Genomic DNA, 18,825 nt, shown 5'->3' with positions numbered 1-18,825 from the left:
CTAGAACTGAAATAGCTAAATCTTCATTCTGTCTGTTTGTGATTTGTTTGCCAATGGAATCACCCGTAGCCCAGGGTGGCCCAAAACTCACTACAAAGTTGAGCATGATCTTGACATTTCAATCTTTTGGCCTTCGTATCCTTAGTGTCTCCCACCTCACTCACCAAATCTCTGTGGTTTATATGAACTACCAAGTCTCAGGAATTCTATTATAGCAACATAAAATAGAGCCTAGTAACATGAGGTGGTACGGAATCAGGGGATGTACCATATCCAATCACTCTTGTCCTGTTGAAAGGACAGACAGAACAGGGTGGAAGGGACTGCTGGGATGCTGCTAAATGCCATGGATTGTCCAGCAACTATCAAAGACGAAGATGTACACATTGAAGTGATTACTCTCCACATTCTCCAGAAGGAATAAAAGCTGTACTCTACTTTTTAGGACAAGGTCACTCAAGTAAACAAGGTCACTGTATTATCAGCTGAATGACCTGGCCAGTGAGCACCTTGGCTCACCTTGACTCTGTGTTCCCAGACCTGGGGTTATATACATGTAACCATACCCAGCTTTTTACATGTCTGCCAGCGATCGAAAGTCAGTTCTTTGTAGTTGCCATACTAGGTACTTTACCTACCGAGACATCTCCTGAGTCTCGCCTAGGATACTTCTATAAGAGTTAAAGTAGTGTCATTTTCCTTCACTCATATCCCATATCTTTACATTTCCATGTTCAAGATAGGCCCAAGAAGGATAATTGTGATAGAGAGAGAGCTAAACTTCTGGGAGGAAAATGAGGTGCATAATTGTATTGTATAGAATTCACATTCATATACAAGTTCAGCATTCACATTAAAACTAAAGCTCATCCCTGTTAGGCACAGTCGGTGGCCTGAGAACCGCAACTTCTCACAGACCCGTTGATCCCACCGGTTCACGAGAAAAGGAGCCATCACCTGATCAAAGTGAGGTTCTGATTTGTGGGGTTTTCTGTAAGGTGTTCTGCTGACTTACTTTGGAAATGCCAGCCCTTTGTAAGAGCAGCTCTCAGAAATGATATGCCTAATGGAGATCACAACTCGGAGGCACAGCAGGCGCCTGGACTTTAGTAGCCTCGGACTGAATCCATCATTCTCTCCTGCTGAGCCATCCTCTCCCCTCCTCCTTACTCTCTGGAATTAATCTCTCCATGCAGTCAGCTGCAACCAGGAAATCTGCAGTTATTTTAGGCTTCCTGAGTCTTTCATGCAATCATGCAAATTTCACATTTCACCCCATCTCCGACCTGCAGTATGATGCTGGACTGGGCCCTCGCTATCACCTTGAGCTAATGGGATGCCTCTCTAATCACCCAGCAGCCAATTCCACTACTATGAACGATGGCCTCTGCCATCAGCTGATAAATCAAAAAGGCATTAGTTAGTTATATAAGATCCAAAGGAATCTACATAACTCTTGCCAGCCTCGAGCCTTGAATCTGATTGAAGTAGTATAAAATTTAATATGGTTTTCAACACACCAAGCAGTTCCTCAGCTCATCGGTTTCTGTTTCTATTTTTCTTTGCTGAATGTTTTCTCTACTTTCCACCTTTCTTTAAGGTTTCCCAGCGCTGAGCAGCATACACATAGTTGTATTGCAACAAACAATGGGAACATGTGATGCTAATTAGTGGTTTTCTTTTTTTGTCTTTATGTGGTATGGTGTGTGTGTGTGTGTGTGTGTGTGTGTGTGTGTGTTCTGTATGCACACAGAGTTTTGGTAGCATCTACAGCATTTTATTGCATATTTCCTCTATGTATATTCCCATGGCAGAATAGAAACCCCCTTGAAATGTGGACTCTGCTTTATTCATCTCTATTTCTTAAGAAATTTGCAAAGTTTAAGAAAAAGGGGAGATAGTCAGTAAATGCTCATTGAACAGATGATTAAGGCTATGAAAGCTAATACCTGGGCTTTCAACAGGTGTTCGACACGGAGGTTGTATTTTTTCATTACTGTGGAGAGGCATTGTCTACAAAGGTAAAAACAAACAAACAAAAAAATTGGTTAAATTTGTGTAGAAAATTAATATCACACATTTAGTACGGACATCTATCACAAGTTCCAATTTTTCCCATGATTCTCTATTAGGCAGAACATAAACAGATTACTTGATATGACTTAAATTTTGTACCTTAAAATTATTTTAATTTAGCAGACTTTTAGAATCAATTCTGGGAATTCTTGCATCAACTTCCCCCATTCTATCATACTTGATCTCTTAGCCTTTAAAACATATTTAAGCCAGCAGGCATTTCACAAGCTCACCATTCCCACAAGGTTCATAGATTATAACTTACATACTGTGATTGTATTAATTGTCAAGTTGACAGACTATGAAATCACTTTAGAAAAAAGGGCTCCTGGGAATATCTTGATTTAGATTTAGTAGAGATAGAAAGAACCACTAACTGTGGGTGGGTCCATTCCATGCGAGGGGGCCTCCTGGACTGTATAAGATGCAGAGGGTAGGCAGGCTGAGCATGAATACATCTCTAGACCTCCTCTACTTTTTCACTGTACATGCATTGTGACCAGCCACTCAAACTCCTGCAGTTGTGACTTCTCCATAGTGATGGACTGTAACCTTGAACTATGGGCTGAAATAAATCCTTTCTTTCTGTGATGTAGGAGCTGTTGCCGAAAACATCCAGTGAGGTTAGTGTCTGGTCTTTCCTCGGACTCTGGGAGTTGAAGATTAGTCACCATTGACCAGTGTGAAAGTGTTAATTTGTCAACAGGACACGGTCTGGAGTCATTTAGGACACTCGGATTTGGGGTTAAAAAGGAGACTTGTCTTGGGGTATGCTGATGACAGATTATTTATATTAAGTTATCCTCTGGCTCTGTCTGTGAGGAAGTATCTTGATTAAGTTAATTGAAGTGGGAAGATCCACCCTGAACATAGGCACCATCATTCTTTAGGTTTTGGGACATAAACCAGCATTCACCTCTCTCTTCTTCCTGAGCATAGAGGGATACATTTAGCTACTTCAAACTTCTGTAGCCTTCACTCTTCCGTCATGATGGATTTTACCTTCAAATTGTGAACCACTGCAAAAGAAATCTTTCCTTTCTTAAGGTGTTTGTGCCTTGGTATTTTATCACAGTAGCTAGAAAATCAGCTAAGATAGCCAGTTACTTGATTGATTGTGTACATATCATGAAGGCTCCTTCGATGTCCAAAGGGCCAGGGTTTGGAAAGGGTCCAGATGGCTTCCTGGAGTTTACTGTGCCTTAGAGAGGTGGGGGTCGCTGTATCCTTTCCTATTCTTTTGAATCCTCTCATCCCTGATCATTGCAATGCCTTATAAGTATCAACATACACCTTTGAGTCTCTGAAACCAACATGAACCTCAGGGGAGGGATATAAGGCCTTAGTTTAGAGATGGTTGATCACAAAAATAAGCTATCTTAGCATCGGAATAATAATGGGTGAGTCTCTGATGGTTTCAGAGCCCTCAATGTATTTTCCTTGTGGCACCATCTCCAGGTAGACCTTGCCAATGTTGAATTGACTATGAGGATACATAGAAGGTACAAAATAGTCTACTACAAAACTGAAGTCTTGCTTGTTAGCAGGGGAAAAGGTTAACATCTTTTAGGGTCATAGAAACTTCTTTGTTGATGTTAAGACCAGAGGAGAGATAGTTCATTCTAAAAACCCAAACGCAATTCATAAGCAGATAATGATAAATGTTAGCATTAAGAAATACTAAATATTCTGTCTTAAAACTCATTTGGCAGGTATTTATGATGGATGGGGCTGTCTTAGGCAACAGACCACTGAATTTTTCTTTCCCAAGCTTATTTATTGTTCCAGATTTATCTATGTTTAGCTGGGATGTATGTGACTTGAGCAGAGATCCTTGCCGGTTTTGCTCCTCAGAACACTTTCTAAAACATTATTATCTTTATCTTATTTGTCCTGAAAACTCTTGAGCCAAATTTAATAATGAGTTACAGGCAAAAACCTACCTGGAAAACCCATTAATACATTTTCCAGTAGCATTCTTCTCATGTGCTACCTCCTTATCTGTTCAGCTGTCATTTTAAGACATAAATTCTGTACAAGCCAGTGGGGTGGTAGTAAAAGAAAAGTGTGTTTGCATGCAAAATATGTTCTTAATGTTAAAAAGACCTCCAAGAACACATCTGTTCTTTCACTTTGCCTGCAAATGTTATATCCATCTAATAGAAAAGAAAAATAATTGGAAATATTGATGGTCAATCATTTTTCTCAACTTGTAAAAAATAGATAAAACATAGAAGGCAGAGACTCAAAGATAAGCCTCTGTTGTTACTCTAGACATCAAGGGCTTGATAGCCCTGCTTTGTTGAGAAGGGATTTTGGTGTGTAGTCCAGAATGGCATTACCCTTGCAGTCTTCATGACCCTCCCATCTCCCTGTCTGAGGGTGTGGCCCCCTGGGTTTATAGTGCTTGGCCTTGTAGTCAGTGAAAACAGGGAGGCAAACACTGTCTCACAGGAAGCTAAGGCCTACATTTGTCATGGGGTTGTATGGAACCAGTGCCAGGTAACACTGAGGGGAGCTGGGCTGGAAAATGAAGTGCTAATTTGTTGATCTGGCTTCTGTCATGTCTGCAGTACTGTGTCTATATCATTTTGTTTTAACTTTGCTGTTTTAGTTTCTATAATGTTGCAGGATATCTGATAAAGACTCTGTTATTTACTGCGGTGGGTGGGGAACACAGGAAGAAACAACAATATGAACCAACCATATCCTCCAGAGCTCCAAGGGACCAAACCACCAACCAAAGAGTACACGTGGAGGGAGCCATGGTTCCAGCTGTATATGTAGCAGAGGATGGCCTTGTGAGGCATCAGCGGGATTGATATCTAATATTATGAGTGAATGCCAGTAAAAATTTTGTGCATTGATAATTTTTTTGTTGAATATCTAAGACCTACTAAGAAAGAATAAATATAATATTTAAAAATCTCAAAAAACCCCACCTTTTTTTAGTTGTGGTGTAGCTCAGCACACACCTTTAGTCTCTCTGACATGCTCTTAGAAAACACTTTTAATCCCAAACAAAGAAAGCAGAGTTAATTTGTAGAAGGAAGCACATGTGTTCGAAAGTGATGTCTAAGTGAGTGGCAGGCAAAGTGATGAATCAGAGAAAGATTTGACAGAATAGGCAATGCTCAACTCTCACCAGAGAGAAGAGTAGCTACTTAAGAGGACAGCACAGGGAGGAACAAGAGGAGGCAGATTTACTGGAACAGTTGCACAGAGACAGGGTGCAGAGAGAGAACAGGCTGAACTCAGGTAAAGACAGAATAAGCCAGAGAATGAGGATGAGCCAGAAGATTAGGACAAATCGTCACTTAGTATGAGGCTAAGCAGAGAAATTCAGTAGAAGCTCAGAGAAGCCAGATTGAATTAGTTAGCTTGGAGAGGAGTTTGAGTCAGAACAGCTGGGTTGAACCAGCCAGGCAGAGTTCAGAAACAACTAGGGAGGGGTGAGCTTATTCAGCAGCAAGTCTCAAAGGCTGTAAACTTTTTTGGCCTAGATTGGATTGTATGGAGGCTAGAAGCCACCAGGACTAGGCTTAGGTTAGCAGATGGAGGCAGCAAGCCTCAGAGACGACAATTGCATTAGCAAGTGAAAGATATAATAATGTATGTAATAAAGGAGGAAGAGAATTGGCGTGTGGCATCTCATCCAGCCTTCCTGGATCATTGCCCATGACTCTCAGCATAGAGTATAAAGGTGCAGGAGTTTAGTCTGAATCTAGGCTGTCCCTGTTAGATGTTTTCTGCCATTTATTATAGTAAGACTTTTGTTTTGCCCTGACTTAATCCAATGGACACCTATGCACAACCAAGGCCACTAGGCAGATAAGGGCACGTGGTAGCATGTGTGAGACAAGAACAGGAGAATGCGTGGTTTTTTAGGACTATTTTCTCACATCCTCTGATCCTCCATTCCTTGTCCCAAGAACTAGGCACAAGTCACAATACTCTGACAAACAAGTTGGAAACAATACTTCCTCGCCCAGGAACTTCCTTGTTAGAAACATGTTAGAAATGTGTTAGGTTTTCTATCTCTCTACCTCACTTCTGTTTTCACTCTTTGGTGTTTGTTTCTCCATGACCTATGGTTAGATTTATTTTGTAAAAATGAAGCTATGGCCTTAGTAATATCTCCAGTAACCTGTATGTAACTATGTATGTATGTATGTAACTATGTATGAAGAAAAATCTTGGATTGGATGATGTTGGAAGTCCTTTTCAGTCCTAACCATATGTGATGATACAGAATGAACCGGGATGACATGGGAGCGGTTCTGGGCAAAGTCAACACAGAGAAGCTGTGCTTCAGTGTGAAGATGCAGCCTTTGGTGGTTCCAATGTATGTGGGTTCAGCACTCATACTAACAGTGAGTTAGGAGCCTGGGGTCAGTTATCTAACCTCTCAGAGCCTTGGTTTCCATGATTCTGAAGCAGGTAAGATGGGTCATCAGCGACTTGAGGAGAGACCCAGGTGAGAAAATGCATGTAAAATATACAATAGCTTCACAGAGTGATGTGTTATTAATATGCCACAAAACAATTTAACTAACTTTACAGAAGGCTTTGCATTAGAGACTTATGACACTCCCACCCTAACACAAACACATCTGATTTCCACTTCCCTCACCCCAGGTTCTTCCTGGGTTTTTGTTTGTTTCTTTGTTTTTCTCATAACAATTTAATTCCAGAAAAAGCCAACCTACAGTCCTGATGCCTTCTGATGCATCTATTCTGAGCGACACAGGAACACATTTAGGTGTGAGGATCAATTATGAGGTGCCCATTTCCAGTCATTTGGGTTTCTGAATTTGAATTCACACTCCTCTGTTTATGACATATGAATTATATCAGGGAGATCCAGGAGGAATCTTAAACAGGGGACAGTGATTTCCAAGGTGTGGGGATTGGGTTTTCACAAAGAGCCGAGTTACCTGAATACCCAGATTCACAAAATGAATGAGAAAGAAAAAAAGAAAGAAAAAGAAATCCTTTGGAGCGTAATAACCAGCAGCAGAGATACTTCAAAATGAAAGTCATATTTTTCTGTGAGGTGCTAGCAACTCCTCAAGTACAGCAGAGTAGCTGTGAAGAATAGATAATTATTAACCGAGTTTGCCAAGGGGAGTTATGTAGTAAAGTACTGTAGCTGAAATGGTGCCGGCGAAGGGACAGTATTTACAATTGACTGAAAAGATATTGTGATCTGGCATCCGAGAATGCAGGGAGAAAAGTGTCTTGGGACAGAAATAGAACAGCTTACCTGGATATTTTCCAAATATGTGTAAATTCTAGAAGTTGGTTCAGATGAAACGGACTGTGGTCATCTTCACTCTGCAGACAGACAGCAGAATATATTAATATTTATAGACTGAATAGGAATGAGGAGCAGATGAAAATAGGTCTGGGGCTTCCTGCTGTCACTTCATTCAGCTCTTTTGATAACCTCAACTCATCATTTTTATACTTTGTTTAAAATAACTCTCACTACTTAACTGCGTGAGCCCTCCTTCCAAGTGAACAGGAAGCTGAGCCTTGGATGAAGATAAACCCAGAGGATCCTGGGAAAACATCGGGCTCTCACCAAGGTCAAACAGAATTTCTCCTCAGAAGGAGGAAGGCAGGTTTTGACACCAGTTTTCCTGCCTTCCTCTTCTCCATGCCCTTCTCCCTCTCCTTCCCTTCCTACTTCTCCTCAGAGCTTCTCCCTTCTTCCTCGCGCTTCCTTTTTTTTTTTGGGGGGGGGGAGGGGTGGCTGCACGCCAAGCTAGCCATGACAGCATGACACTTAACTTGCCAGGTGATTGACAGAAGATACCTAAATATTCTTTTTTACAGTGTTCTGCTGCTGAAGTGTCACTGTAAGAGACTCACTTTATGCAAGTAATAAATTATAGCTATTGGTAACTATAGCTTATAGGAGTTAATTGGCAATTTATTTTTTCTTCCAATCGACAGGAAGCATCTATCTTAAAACATTAGTTTTACTGCCCCTATACAAAGGCTTGCAAAGCACACATGCGATCTCTCTCTCTCTCTCTCTCTCTCTCTCTCTCTCTCTCTCTCTCTCCCCCACACACACACACACACACACACACACACACACACCTTGATCCCATGGCCTCATCCCCAGGAAGCATTGTTGATCCCGTGGCCTCATCCCCAGGAAGAATTGCACGCAAATCTTATGCACAAGTGCTCACAGTGGCATGTCCTTCATCCTAATGGCATCGACCCCTCAATGCAGCACGTTTTGTTGTCGAAACCTGTTTCTTATAACTTGGGTGACCCATGCCTATCTTTAAAACTACCTGTGCTCCTGACAGAAAATGTCAGAAGAAAGTCCTAAATGTGTCAACAGTGAGCTAATTTTTATGTTGTCTACTTTGGTGAGTAGGCAAAAAGGAAGCAAGGTGACACAGAAAGAGTGAGGGCGGCCTTCTGCAACAATAGTTTGAGAGAACGCAGTTAGAGGCTGAAGAAATGTTAAAGAGATAGGGGTTTGCATTAGAGTCACCTAAGATGGAAATAGTGGTCCTGATATTTTCCTCTTTGAAACAGAGGAAGATAAAGTTTATATTAAATTTGTTAAAAATGAGAAATTGCATAGTGTTTAAAAGAGAGGAGACAGTTGAATTTGTCGCCCTCGTGTGGTCAATGATGTCATTACAATGAAGGGTAAGCCACTAATCTTTTGCACAGGTTTTGCAAGAATGTTTACTGGAAAAGAGGCAGAAGATTAGATGTGTGTGTATGTGTGTGTGTGTGTGTGTGTGTGTGTGTGTGTGTGTGTGTGTGTGTGTGTGTGATATGTGTGATATGATAAATGTTTTAAGACATATATTAGAAAACTAATGTAGTTAAGATGGTGTAAATGCAGAACTTCGATGGCCACAGAAGTTAAATCAAAGCCAACATGTAGACAACTTTCATTTACTGAAGAACAAAGTCTAAGATACAGCATTTTCATGACTCCATATCAAACACTCAGATTTACTGTAAAAGTGCTTCCTTCATTTGTCTCCAGATACATTTTTGGGGAGGAGGAAATTGGTCTTTTTTTTCCTAATGTCATTTATCAGGGACGCTTATCTCAAATATGTATTTATTTCACATGTAGACATGTTTGCATGCATGTATGCATGTGCGTCATGTGTGTGCAATGGTTGAAGCTAGTGGAGCAAGCTGGGTCCAGCGGAACCAGTGGAACCGAGGGAGATTGTAGTTGCTGTGTGAGCGCCTGTAGCTGAAGTGGAGATTTCTGAAAGTGCGGCCAGTGCTCCTGACCACTGAGACGTCTCTCTGGACCCTAGAAATACTTTTTAAAGTGTCTAGAAAAGAGAGAAAACCCTAAGTTGCCATGAAATTCATTGCATACTTCACAAGGTAGTTTAATTTAGTTTCTCTAACGCTTACATGGTATTATGGAAAACAAATTAATTTTTTTCTCATGTAAAATCTATTACTGAGACAGTTCTGCTTGTGCAGGCCCATGGTATTAGAATCTGAGATAATGAGGCAGGAGGATTGTGAGTTGGAAGTTAGCCTGTGCTCCATAGTAAGATTTTGTCTTGAAAAAACTGGATTACTGTAGTTCTGTGAATAGCCTATGCACTAGAAGGAAACCTTATTTCTGTGATTAGCTTATACAATATTGACAGCACTTTTGATCATATTTGAAAGAAATTTAAAGAAAATTGAAATATTAAAAGAGAGGTATTCGGTTTTTTATATCACTTTTTGTTGAGGTGGGAACATTACAATTATTGAAACCCACGTTGATTTCTAATGACCATTTGGTTACTTTCTGAACAATTGCAGCATCGGAGATAAATTGAGCTTCCTGAAGCACTAAGGTAATTTCTGAAAGGCCATAAGTACAATAAATTTAATCAGGTGATAATAATGACGATATTCCTGGTAGAATGCAGAAAGCTAACTAAATTTACAATCTTCCCAGAAGGACAATAAATGATTACAATTGAAATCCCGAAAATCAAAGAGGATTCCGTATTATTTTAAAAGCAGAATTAAGAAAGGACACACTGTGAAGACTATAAAAATAAAGGCCAGTTATTTTAAGTGTAGCAATTTAAATAACAAAGGAGTACAGGCTGACAATCTGTGTTAGTTGTATCAAATTAATCAGTATTCCACATGCGTCCGAGAAGAAAACTGTAAAACTTAGCTTTCCATTGATGTGATAAAATATCATGACCAAAAGCAGCGTGGGGAGGAAGGGGTGTATTTGGTTTATGGGTTACATCAACGAGGGAGGGCAAGACAGGAGCTTAAGGCAGAAACCCAGAGGCAGGAAGCGAAGCCCGAAGCCCGCAGCACAGAGGAATGCGGTTGACTGGTTTGCCACTTTCTATGTACAGCCCAGGCTCACTTTTCCATAGATGCTCCTTGCCAGGATGAGCTGTAATCCTGTACATCAACTAGGAGTCAAGAAAATGCTTCCCAGACAGAGCTACAAGCCAGTCTCATGGCAGATTCCATCAGCTAAGGTTCCCTTTTCCCAGATGACTCTGGATTATGTCAAGTGGAGAGCTGAGGCTAACTATGACAGTAACTGGGTTGGGTTGAATAAAAATGGCCCCTGTAGGCACCTATATTTGAATGCATGGTCACCAGTTGGAGGAACTGTTTGGGAAGGATGAGGAGGTGTGGTTTTATTGAAGGAGTTGTCATTTGAAAGGGTTGAGCTTTGAGGTTCCAAAAGCTCACACTGTTCCCCTTTAGCACCCTCTCTGTTTATGTGTCATGCCTAACTACTACACAAGCACCATGCCTGGCTGCCTGGCCACTACCATGTCCTCTCCCATGCTGGTCTGCACTGAGATCCCTTCAGGCACTGAGATCCCTCCGTTAAATGCTTTTTATTATAACTTGCCTTGGTCATGTTTATTTTGCCAAGGCAATAGAAAAGTAACAAATACAGTAACGATCATTTTATTTCATTGATCACTTCCAGAATTTGCCACTGAAAATATAATTTGTGGGTACTGAAACTTGACAACAAAAGTTGTGACATGTCAAAATGGTTGATATTAGGATAAACGGTATGGTTGCTGTAGTTTAGATCCTCAGTGTTTCTCAAAGGCCCGTATGCTGAAGCTTGATCCCCAGGTTGGGGCTACTTGGGGTGGAGTGGAGCCTTTATGATGTAGGAGGTAGTTGAAGTCATTAGAGTACTGGATTCCTGGTCTTGATGGGATTGCCAGACCACAGGCTTACTCATACCATACCATTGTGGTTTTAATGACTCAGATCATGACTGTACTGATTCTTAGCTGTTTACTCTTTTTTTTGTCATGTCTTCTTTGAAAAATAACACTGGATGTGTCCTAAAAGACCAGGTTTGGAGAGAGAGGCACACTGAATGTTTTTCTCTTCCTCTGTGTGAAGGTTACTACGGTTCTCTACTGGGAGCGGGGCAGTTGACTCCCCTCTATGCCATCCTTCACGAAATGGGCACCGTGTCCACTCTGTTCACTGTTCTGTTCATGAGCTTGGGGACCTCTTAATACAAGTGACACAGACCGGATACTCACTGGAAGAGTGAAGGATCCACTAGTAGCTTTTCCATTACACATGCTGCCTGCTTTTATGTTTCTAACCTTCATTTATTTTTATTATTAAGACAGGGTCTCACCGTATATCTTGGGTGAATTAGAACTCACTACTTAGGGCAGGCTGCACTCGAACTCACAGAGCTGCATCTGTTGTTATTATTATTTTTCAAACAACAGCAACATGCAGGAATTGAAATGTCACTTCTTGTCTTGTGTTGCCCATGCCCTGGACTAGTTGCTGCCTGACACTACATGCCCTCAGGGGTTTGAGGTAAGGTGGCGCAGATGAGCAGGAGAGAAACGATACAGCAAGTTCCCTGAGCACTGCTGCTAGTACCTTTAACAGCCCGTTAGTATGAAGAACGCATCTCTTCTAAACAGCAGTTCCCGATTGGCTGGTATTGTCTGCACCAGCAATCCTTGGTCTAACAGGCAGTCCTCAACTAGGTCCTCCTGCAGGAGGTGCTTTCCTGGCTGCCTGGACCCTGGTGCTTACATAGAGGGAGCCGTGCCATTCCTACTGCACTCTTGGCCCGTTTTTCAGAGATGATATAGAAATCTGTGATGTTTGCTACAGGAAGGAAGGCTTCGAGAGTAGTTATGGTGGGGCATTTAAAAGAGCCACGGATGCAATGATTCCAACCTCAGACGGAAACTGGGAACTTAGAGTTACAGCTGCACGCTGTGTACTCAGCTCTGCCATGGGCTTCTGTCCGCACACAATGACGACTGCACCAGGGTCCATTAATTACAGGTGAGTTCAGTACCTGGCCTGCCTTTGCTTCCCTTTTACCAGCTGTGAGACTCTGAACCATTTTATTGATCTCTTCACTGTTCGGCACTTCAGGTTACAGATGATAGGGAGAGAACAGCCTTTATTGCCTGTTTCTTTTCCACTTCATCTATTTAGTAATTTAAAGAACGGTAGTCCATACAAGCAACCTTATGTATAGGGAATGTGGCTCATTATTGAATCTCTATGGTGCCCCAGGCTTTGTGCAGGGTAGAGATAGCTGCAGAAAACAAAATAGTTACTGAAAATACACATTATCCTTCTTAGCTTCTCTGTCATTGTGATGAATGTCTGACCAAATGCAGCGTGTGGAGGAAAGGTTTTATTCCATCTTACATCTTATAGTCTGCAATGGACAGAAATCAAGGCAGGAACCTGGAGACAGGAACCATGATCCGGCCGTGGAAGAATGCTACGTATTGGCTCTGTCTCTGTGGCATGCCTTCTTATATGACTCTAGATGACCTGCTTAGGGATGATATCGCCCTCACTGGACTGGCACCTAGATCATCAGTCATCATTCAAAAAAATGGGCCACAGATGATACTCCTCCAATCGCAGCCTCCTCTTCCTATGTGACGCTAATCTGAAAAATCACAGACAAGGAATGAGAATTTTGACCAGTTATCCTTTTAGCTCAAATCCAAACTGAGGTGGTGTGTAAACTGAAGCCTTTCTCCTATGTAAGTTGGTGGCAGAGTGTAAAGTCTCTGAAGTTTCACGTCTCGGCCTACATGTAAGCTCGTGCCAGTTCCGTGTCTGAAATCTGAGGGAATTACAATGGGATGTTGTTTCTGTTAGCATGTGATTAACAGAATTGTAAATATTAAATGTTTTAGATAAAGTGTCTCTGATAAAAACGCATGCTTTGTGCATATATGTCAGTGTATGAGAATTGTATGGATTTAAGTTAGACATTGGAAGAAAGGTTTTTAGCTCTTAACTAGTGTGTGTGTGTGTGTGTGTGTGTGTGTGTGTGTGTGTGTGTGTGTGATTATATACAGCCATGTGCTCAGGAATGCTGGTGCTTGTGGAGGCCAGGCGATGTCGCTGGGTCTTCTGAAGCTGGGGTTATGGGTGGTCGTCAGAGGTTGGATATAGAGACTGAGGATTGAACTTGGGTCGTCTGCAAGAGCAGCAAATGGTGCCAACCACTGACCCATCTCTCCAGCCTCTGAGTACTTTAAGTTATGTGAACCGCAGCACTAGTAATTTGTGAACTATAACAGTAAGAAAAAAAATTGTTTTATCAACATGCAAATTAGCATCACACATTTCTTCTTCCTTCCCCATGTCCCTGTGTGGCAATAAAATATTATGATTTTAGCTTTTTTCAGCAACATGGAGGGAAATTTGAAGAAACATAAGCTCATTAGTGGTGAGGTATCAGTTGGACTCTGTGATATTACTCTGCCTCGATTTTAGATGCACAGCCAGCCCCAGACCTGTCAAAAATGCCTGAGTTAGAGACAGGTCCGGGAGAGATTTCTAAACAGGTTTCTTTTGGCCTCATTATGTTCTAGTCCACACTGATAGATTGCAAACTGATGTGCCACCTACGTTTTTTTTTTGAATGATGAAATACCTCATACCATATATATACATATATATTTCACATGTGAGAAATCTGTTATCTGATGGAAATGACAGAGCATTGCGAGTTTTGCTTAAAGAAGGTAATTGGAAGGCTCTGTAGATGAAACCTGACGAAATATCAAAGTTCGCGCAAACTGTGCAATTTGGGTTGGGACTCTTTCAAGACATCACACAGGGAATAAAATTCACATCTAACAGCATGAAATTGTATCATTAAGGCACACTCATCCCTTTCTCGGCAGATTAGTATGTGCAGTTATGAATATTAATCTAGCCAGATTTAAGCGAGGCTGACGGGGACATAAATAGTCTTCTAACGGGACAAGAATGGTGTTATTTTTCTGCCCTAAGCGGCGGCTCGGCTCTCATTTACATTTGTGTTTCAGTTTCTATGTGTGCATGTGGGAGTGTGTGCATGCGATGGCCTCAATAGGTCTGTCACAAATTACTTTCTTAAGATGCTAAGTGGCTGGTTGAGCTGAGCGTATTAGTTATCCCTGGATGTTATAGCCAAATAGTACCCTAAGTATCATATATACTGGGAGTGTTAAAACCATAGTGGGCTGGAGGTTTAAGTTCAAGGGGAGCGTCTGCCTAAAATGTAGTCGGTTGCTTTCAGGTTGTATTCCAACAGAGATGGGGGGGAAGGAAAAAAAGCGAGGGAAAAATCTAACCTCTTCTTAAGTGGGTATTGATTTCATAAGAACTCTGCTCTCTGATTCCTTCTAAATGTGAGCGTACACCATTAGACTTTATCTCCCAATCCTATCCCTTGAAGGTCAAGACTTCAACTTTTGACCTTTGGGGTAGACAAGACAAATGTCCGGTCTGACACCCTGAGATTGCAGTTACAAGTTCATGTTATTGTTTCAGTCTGGATTACTAAGGAGTTTTATGACAATACTTTACCTTGTTTTAATAACTCTACTGAAATAAACACCTGCTCATTAATCTTAGTAATTCCACCTTGGCAGCGAGCCACCAAGATAGAACTAGCATCCTTAAAGGTGCCAAGGTGCCAAACTGAAACCCACCTTCAGAAAGTCTTACCTTCCGGGATAATTTTCCTGGAGCGTCCCTGCTTTTCTGAAGATGAAGTTGAATGACAGATTTATTTTTCTGGAATATTTTGTGGCTCCCTAGAGAGTGACCCCTGGAGAGGAGGAAGGAGAAGCATAATCGAATTTTTACAAAATTCTACCCACTGTGTCAAGGCTTCCCTGATGGCTCTGTCATTTTGTTTGCTTAAAACTTGGTCTGATAGAGTCTGGAAACTGTAAGCTGCGAGTGCATGCATGCACACGTGTTTATCCATACATATGTGCACATATATATATATATATATATATATATATATATATATACTTTTCTGTATTATATATATATATATATATATATATATATATTTGTGTAATGTGTAGAAATGAATATTGAAAGAGGATATATATCTCTAGCTATATATGACAACATACTGTAATTTTAATTCATTAAGGTAGAAAATTATAAATTTTCTATTATTTCTTTTAATTATAAATGGACATTAAATTAAAGGATGCTCTATACATGGTCAGAGTTGGTTCCATCCAGCCACCCCAACATGCTGCAGGGCGGGCTAACTGAAGCCACGATGCCTGTGGGGACCATTTTATCTAGTAAGCAGAGCGATGTGGTGAAAACAGCTTGTGTTTTGAAGACGTATTTACTGGCTCCATTAGATTAGATATGGCAATTAAACTTAACTATCTTGAGTTAAATAGAATCTTCCTTAAAACTAATGTATTAATATCTAGATCAAAAGATTAACAAGAAAATTTTGTTTAATTTATTTTATTATTATTAATACATTTTTTCAGGTATCTGTTTGCATCCTAATGAGAGAAAGAAAGAAAAAGTGTAGCTCTTTGAGGAGCTGAGAGAGGGGAAAACAGGATAGGAATATATTGTACTATAAATCTATTTTCAATAAAAAAGAAAAAGAAAATTAAATATAAGCCCTCATTTTGTATTTTGGGTATATGAATCTGCGTTGTTTCTTTCTGTCTCTCAACATTTTTTGCCCTGTAAATTTTTTTTCCAAATTCCAATTACACGATGAGCAAAATTAATTTAAAACATGCTGTATTAAATAAAAATGGACCTCTCTAAGATGAAGGATTGCTGCCGTCTCTCAATATCAATTTTGACAACATGTTTAAATAACACCTCATGCATATTAAGTATATGTGAGTTAAATACAACACTAAAGTGTTTTCCAATTTGTTATCGTGATCTGTGAAATGTATTTAAAATCATGTGACCTTTCAGTAGCTCCTGCTCTTCTAGAGGAAATGAAAGAAAGGATAAAGAAAGCATTGACGAACAGAAGAAGAGATGAAGAACTGGGAGAGGCCAGGAGACGAGCAGTCCCTGGGGGAAGCACCTTCACGCTAACCAACATTGAGGAAAAGGAAAGAAACAGACGCCACCATCTCACTTAAATGCAAACATAGATGACATTTTCAAAGACAGGCTTCTAGTTACTATAGGCCTTCTTTTTCTTCTCTTTTCTTAAAAAGCTGTAGTTTTTAATTCTCTTGAGTCCAACCTTTTCCAGTGCAGCTGTTAACTCTAGGCTCCCTGGCTGTTGGTTATTAAAGGAGATGGATGGTGCTGATGCATTCAGCTCAAAAGATCCCAGCTAAATACAAAAGTACATGACAGATTACCAAAAAGAAAATTTCATGTAGTCATTTGGGGGTCTTTTTACTGATAACTTATTAAATATCTGGGACAATCTGTTTCTCACAGTGTAAACAAGAACAGTGTTCTGTTAACCTGTTCTAAATTATCTACAACTTTAAAAATTATTCTTTAGTTTAGTTTATGTGTATGGGTATTTTATCTGCCTGTATATTTGTGCACCAGCGTATCTGTGCACCGTGGGAATGCTGGGTGCCCACGGAAGCCAGAAGAGGGCATGAAATCCCCTGGAACTGGAGACACAGATGGTTGCAAGCCACCATGTGCATATTGGGAATTGAACCTGGGACTTTTGGAAGAGTAGCCTGTACACTTCACCACTGAGCCATCTCTCCAGCCCCTCTTTATCATTTTCTATTGAGAATTTACAATTGTCATTCTTATATCTAACCACTATTTTATATTTAGTTTCATATATAGTTTTTCACAACCTTGTGTTGAGTTGTTCGGTACAGTGGCCATTTGTGTACTTAGGTTGTCTAAATTAGGATTCACACACGGCTGAGGTTTTTATAAGGCACAATATGAAATGCCACAATAACAACTGCCTATACATTGACATCATACTACTGCCTATTGCTTTATAAAACAGAAGCACTAGAAAGGAGGCACAACAGTTCAAAGCACTTGCTAGTATTCCAAAGGACCTGAGTTTGGTTCTTTGCACTCACATCAGGCTGCCCACAGCAGCCTATCACTGCAGCTCCAGGGATTCGGCACCCTCCCTCTAAACTCCACCATCACCAACATACAGTAGGGCATACAAGCACACAGATGAATGATACACGTAATATCACAGACACACATAAATATACGATAAAGTGAATAGTTTTAAATATATGAAGATATTTCTACATATGCTTTTTTTTCTAATTTTTTGTGACTTGTAAAAACAACATTAGGCAGTGTGATGTTTCTATTGAATTATATTTGGCTAGAGACAATGAAAGAGAAGTTCGAGGGAGGCATAAGAGAACACGTAAGTAGGCGCTCTGTGGAACAGCTCAGACAAGAAAGACGACAATCAATTGCTATTTGGGGATTCTAGGTCCCAGAGAGAAATGGGAAGTTTAGTGTATCAAGAGAGAGAAAGGCATAGTTTGCCAACAGAGGTAGGCATTATAGAGAAGGTGTAAGCACCAAGGAAACTGGCCATGTTGGCAATATCACATCATAGAGTGTGAGCACTGAAGTCACAATGTCAGCTTGGATATCTAGATTTTACATAGCTCTGCTTGGCTTAGGTTTTGATACTAATGTATAAAACTGTGTTTTCAATTAACTGAATTTGTGGGATACAGGTGAAAGTTCATTCTTTTTTCTTTTTCATGTCTACCAGTCTATTAAAATTTCTGCACATTCATTATTTATTCTCCCAATGAATCCTTGATCCTAATTGTTTGCTACTTGCTATGCTAGGTCCAGCTAAGCACATAGGTGATGTTTAAGATGAACACTGAAAGGTTAAATGCATGTACACAATTACCCAGTTCCCTACTCATAATAACTCATATTATTTGAAAGTATTTTATGGTGCTATTTGTATAAATAGGAATAATAAATAAACATAATATCAAAATGATATGCAAATGCTTATATTTGTTTTATGGGGACAAGGATAATAGCAGATGTACAGGTGTGGGTATTGATTCTCATCACAGTGGGCACAACTTATAAATCTACACTTACAAGGGTGCTGCCTTTGAAATAAACATATACCACTGTTTTGCAGCGTAGTAAGGTTCAAAGGGTTACTTTCTTTTTGTTATTTTGAGACAACATCTGTGTGGTACCTTTGAGAAATGTTCCTACCAGTTCAAATGTTTGAGGACTTGGTCATTGGTTAGTAATTTGTTCAGGAAGGTAATGGAAGCTTTAGAACATGAATTCTTGCTGTAGGAAGTATGTCACTGGGGGTCCCCCCTCCTCTCCCCCTTCCTGTCTCCCTCTCCCCCTCTCTCCACCCTCTTCCCCTCTCTTCTTCTCCCTACCTCTCCATCCCTCCCTCTCTCCCTCCCTCCTTCCCTCCCTCCCTCCCTC

The 18,825-nt window shown here is 40.5% G+C and overlaps 1 protein-coding gene across 4 annotated transcripts in view; it reads right to left on the bottom strand.

Annotated features, from left to right (window-relative positions):
• Pik3c2g (phosphatidylinositol-4-phosphate 3-kinase catalytic subunit type 2 gamma) overlaps positions 1 to 18,825 on the bottom strand; it is a 333,974-nt gene that overhangs the window by 259,261 nt on the left and 55,888 nt on the right. For 3 of the 4 annotated variants that reach the window (XR_003843304.1, XM_029535677.1, XM_021191148.2), the window contains exons 6-8: positions 15,097 to 15,199; positions 7,343 to 7,413; positions 1,950 to 2,013 (exon numbers count right to left, since the gene is read on the bottom strand). Coding sequence is in view for 2 of the 4 variants with exons in the window: in XM_029535677.1 (XP_029391537.1) it covers positions 1,950 to 2,013; positions 7,343 to 7,413; positions 15,097 to 15,199 (238 nt within the window). In the remaining 2 variants the exon portion in view is untranslated. Of the gene's footprint in view, positions 1 to 1,015; positions 1,163 to 1,949; positions 2,014 to 7,342; positions 7,414 to 15,096; positions 15,200 to 18,825 lie in introns of those variants that run through there. The other variant, XM_029535678.1, reaches the window with a different exon arrangement.

This window comes from Mus pahari, chromosome 2 (assembly GCF_900095145.1).
Source record: "Mus pahari chromosome 2, PAHARI_EIJ_v1.1, whole genome shotgun sequence".
In the NCBI taxonomy this organism is placed as follows: Eukaryota; Metazoa; Chordata; class Mammalia; order Rodentia; family Muridae; genus Mus; species Mus pahari.
This window is presented reverse-complemented; position numbering and strand designations above follow the sequence as displayed.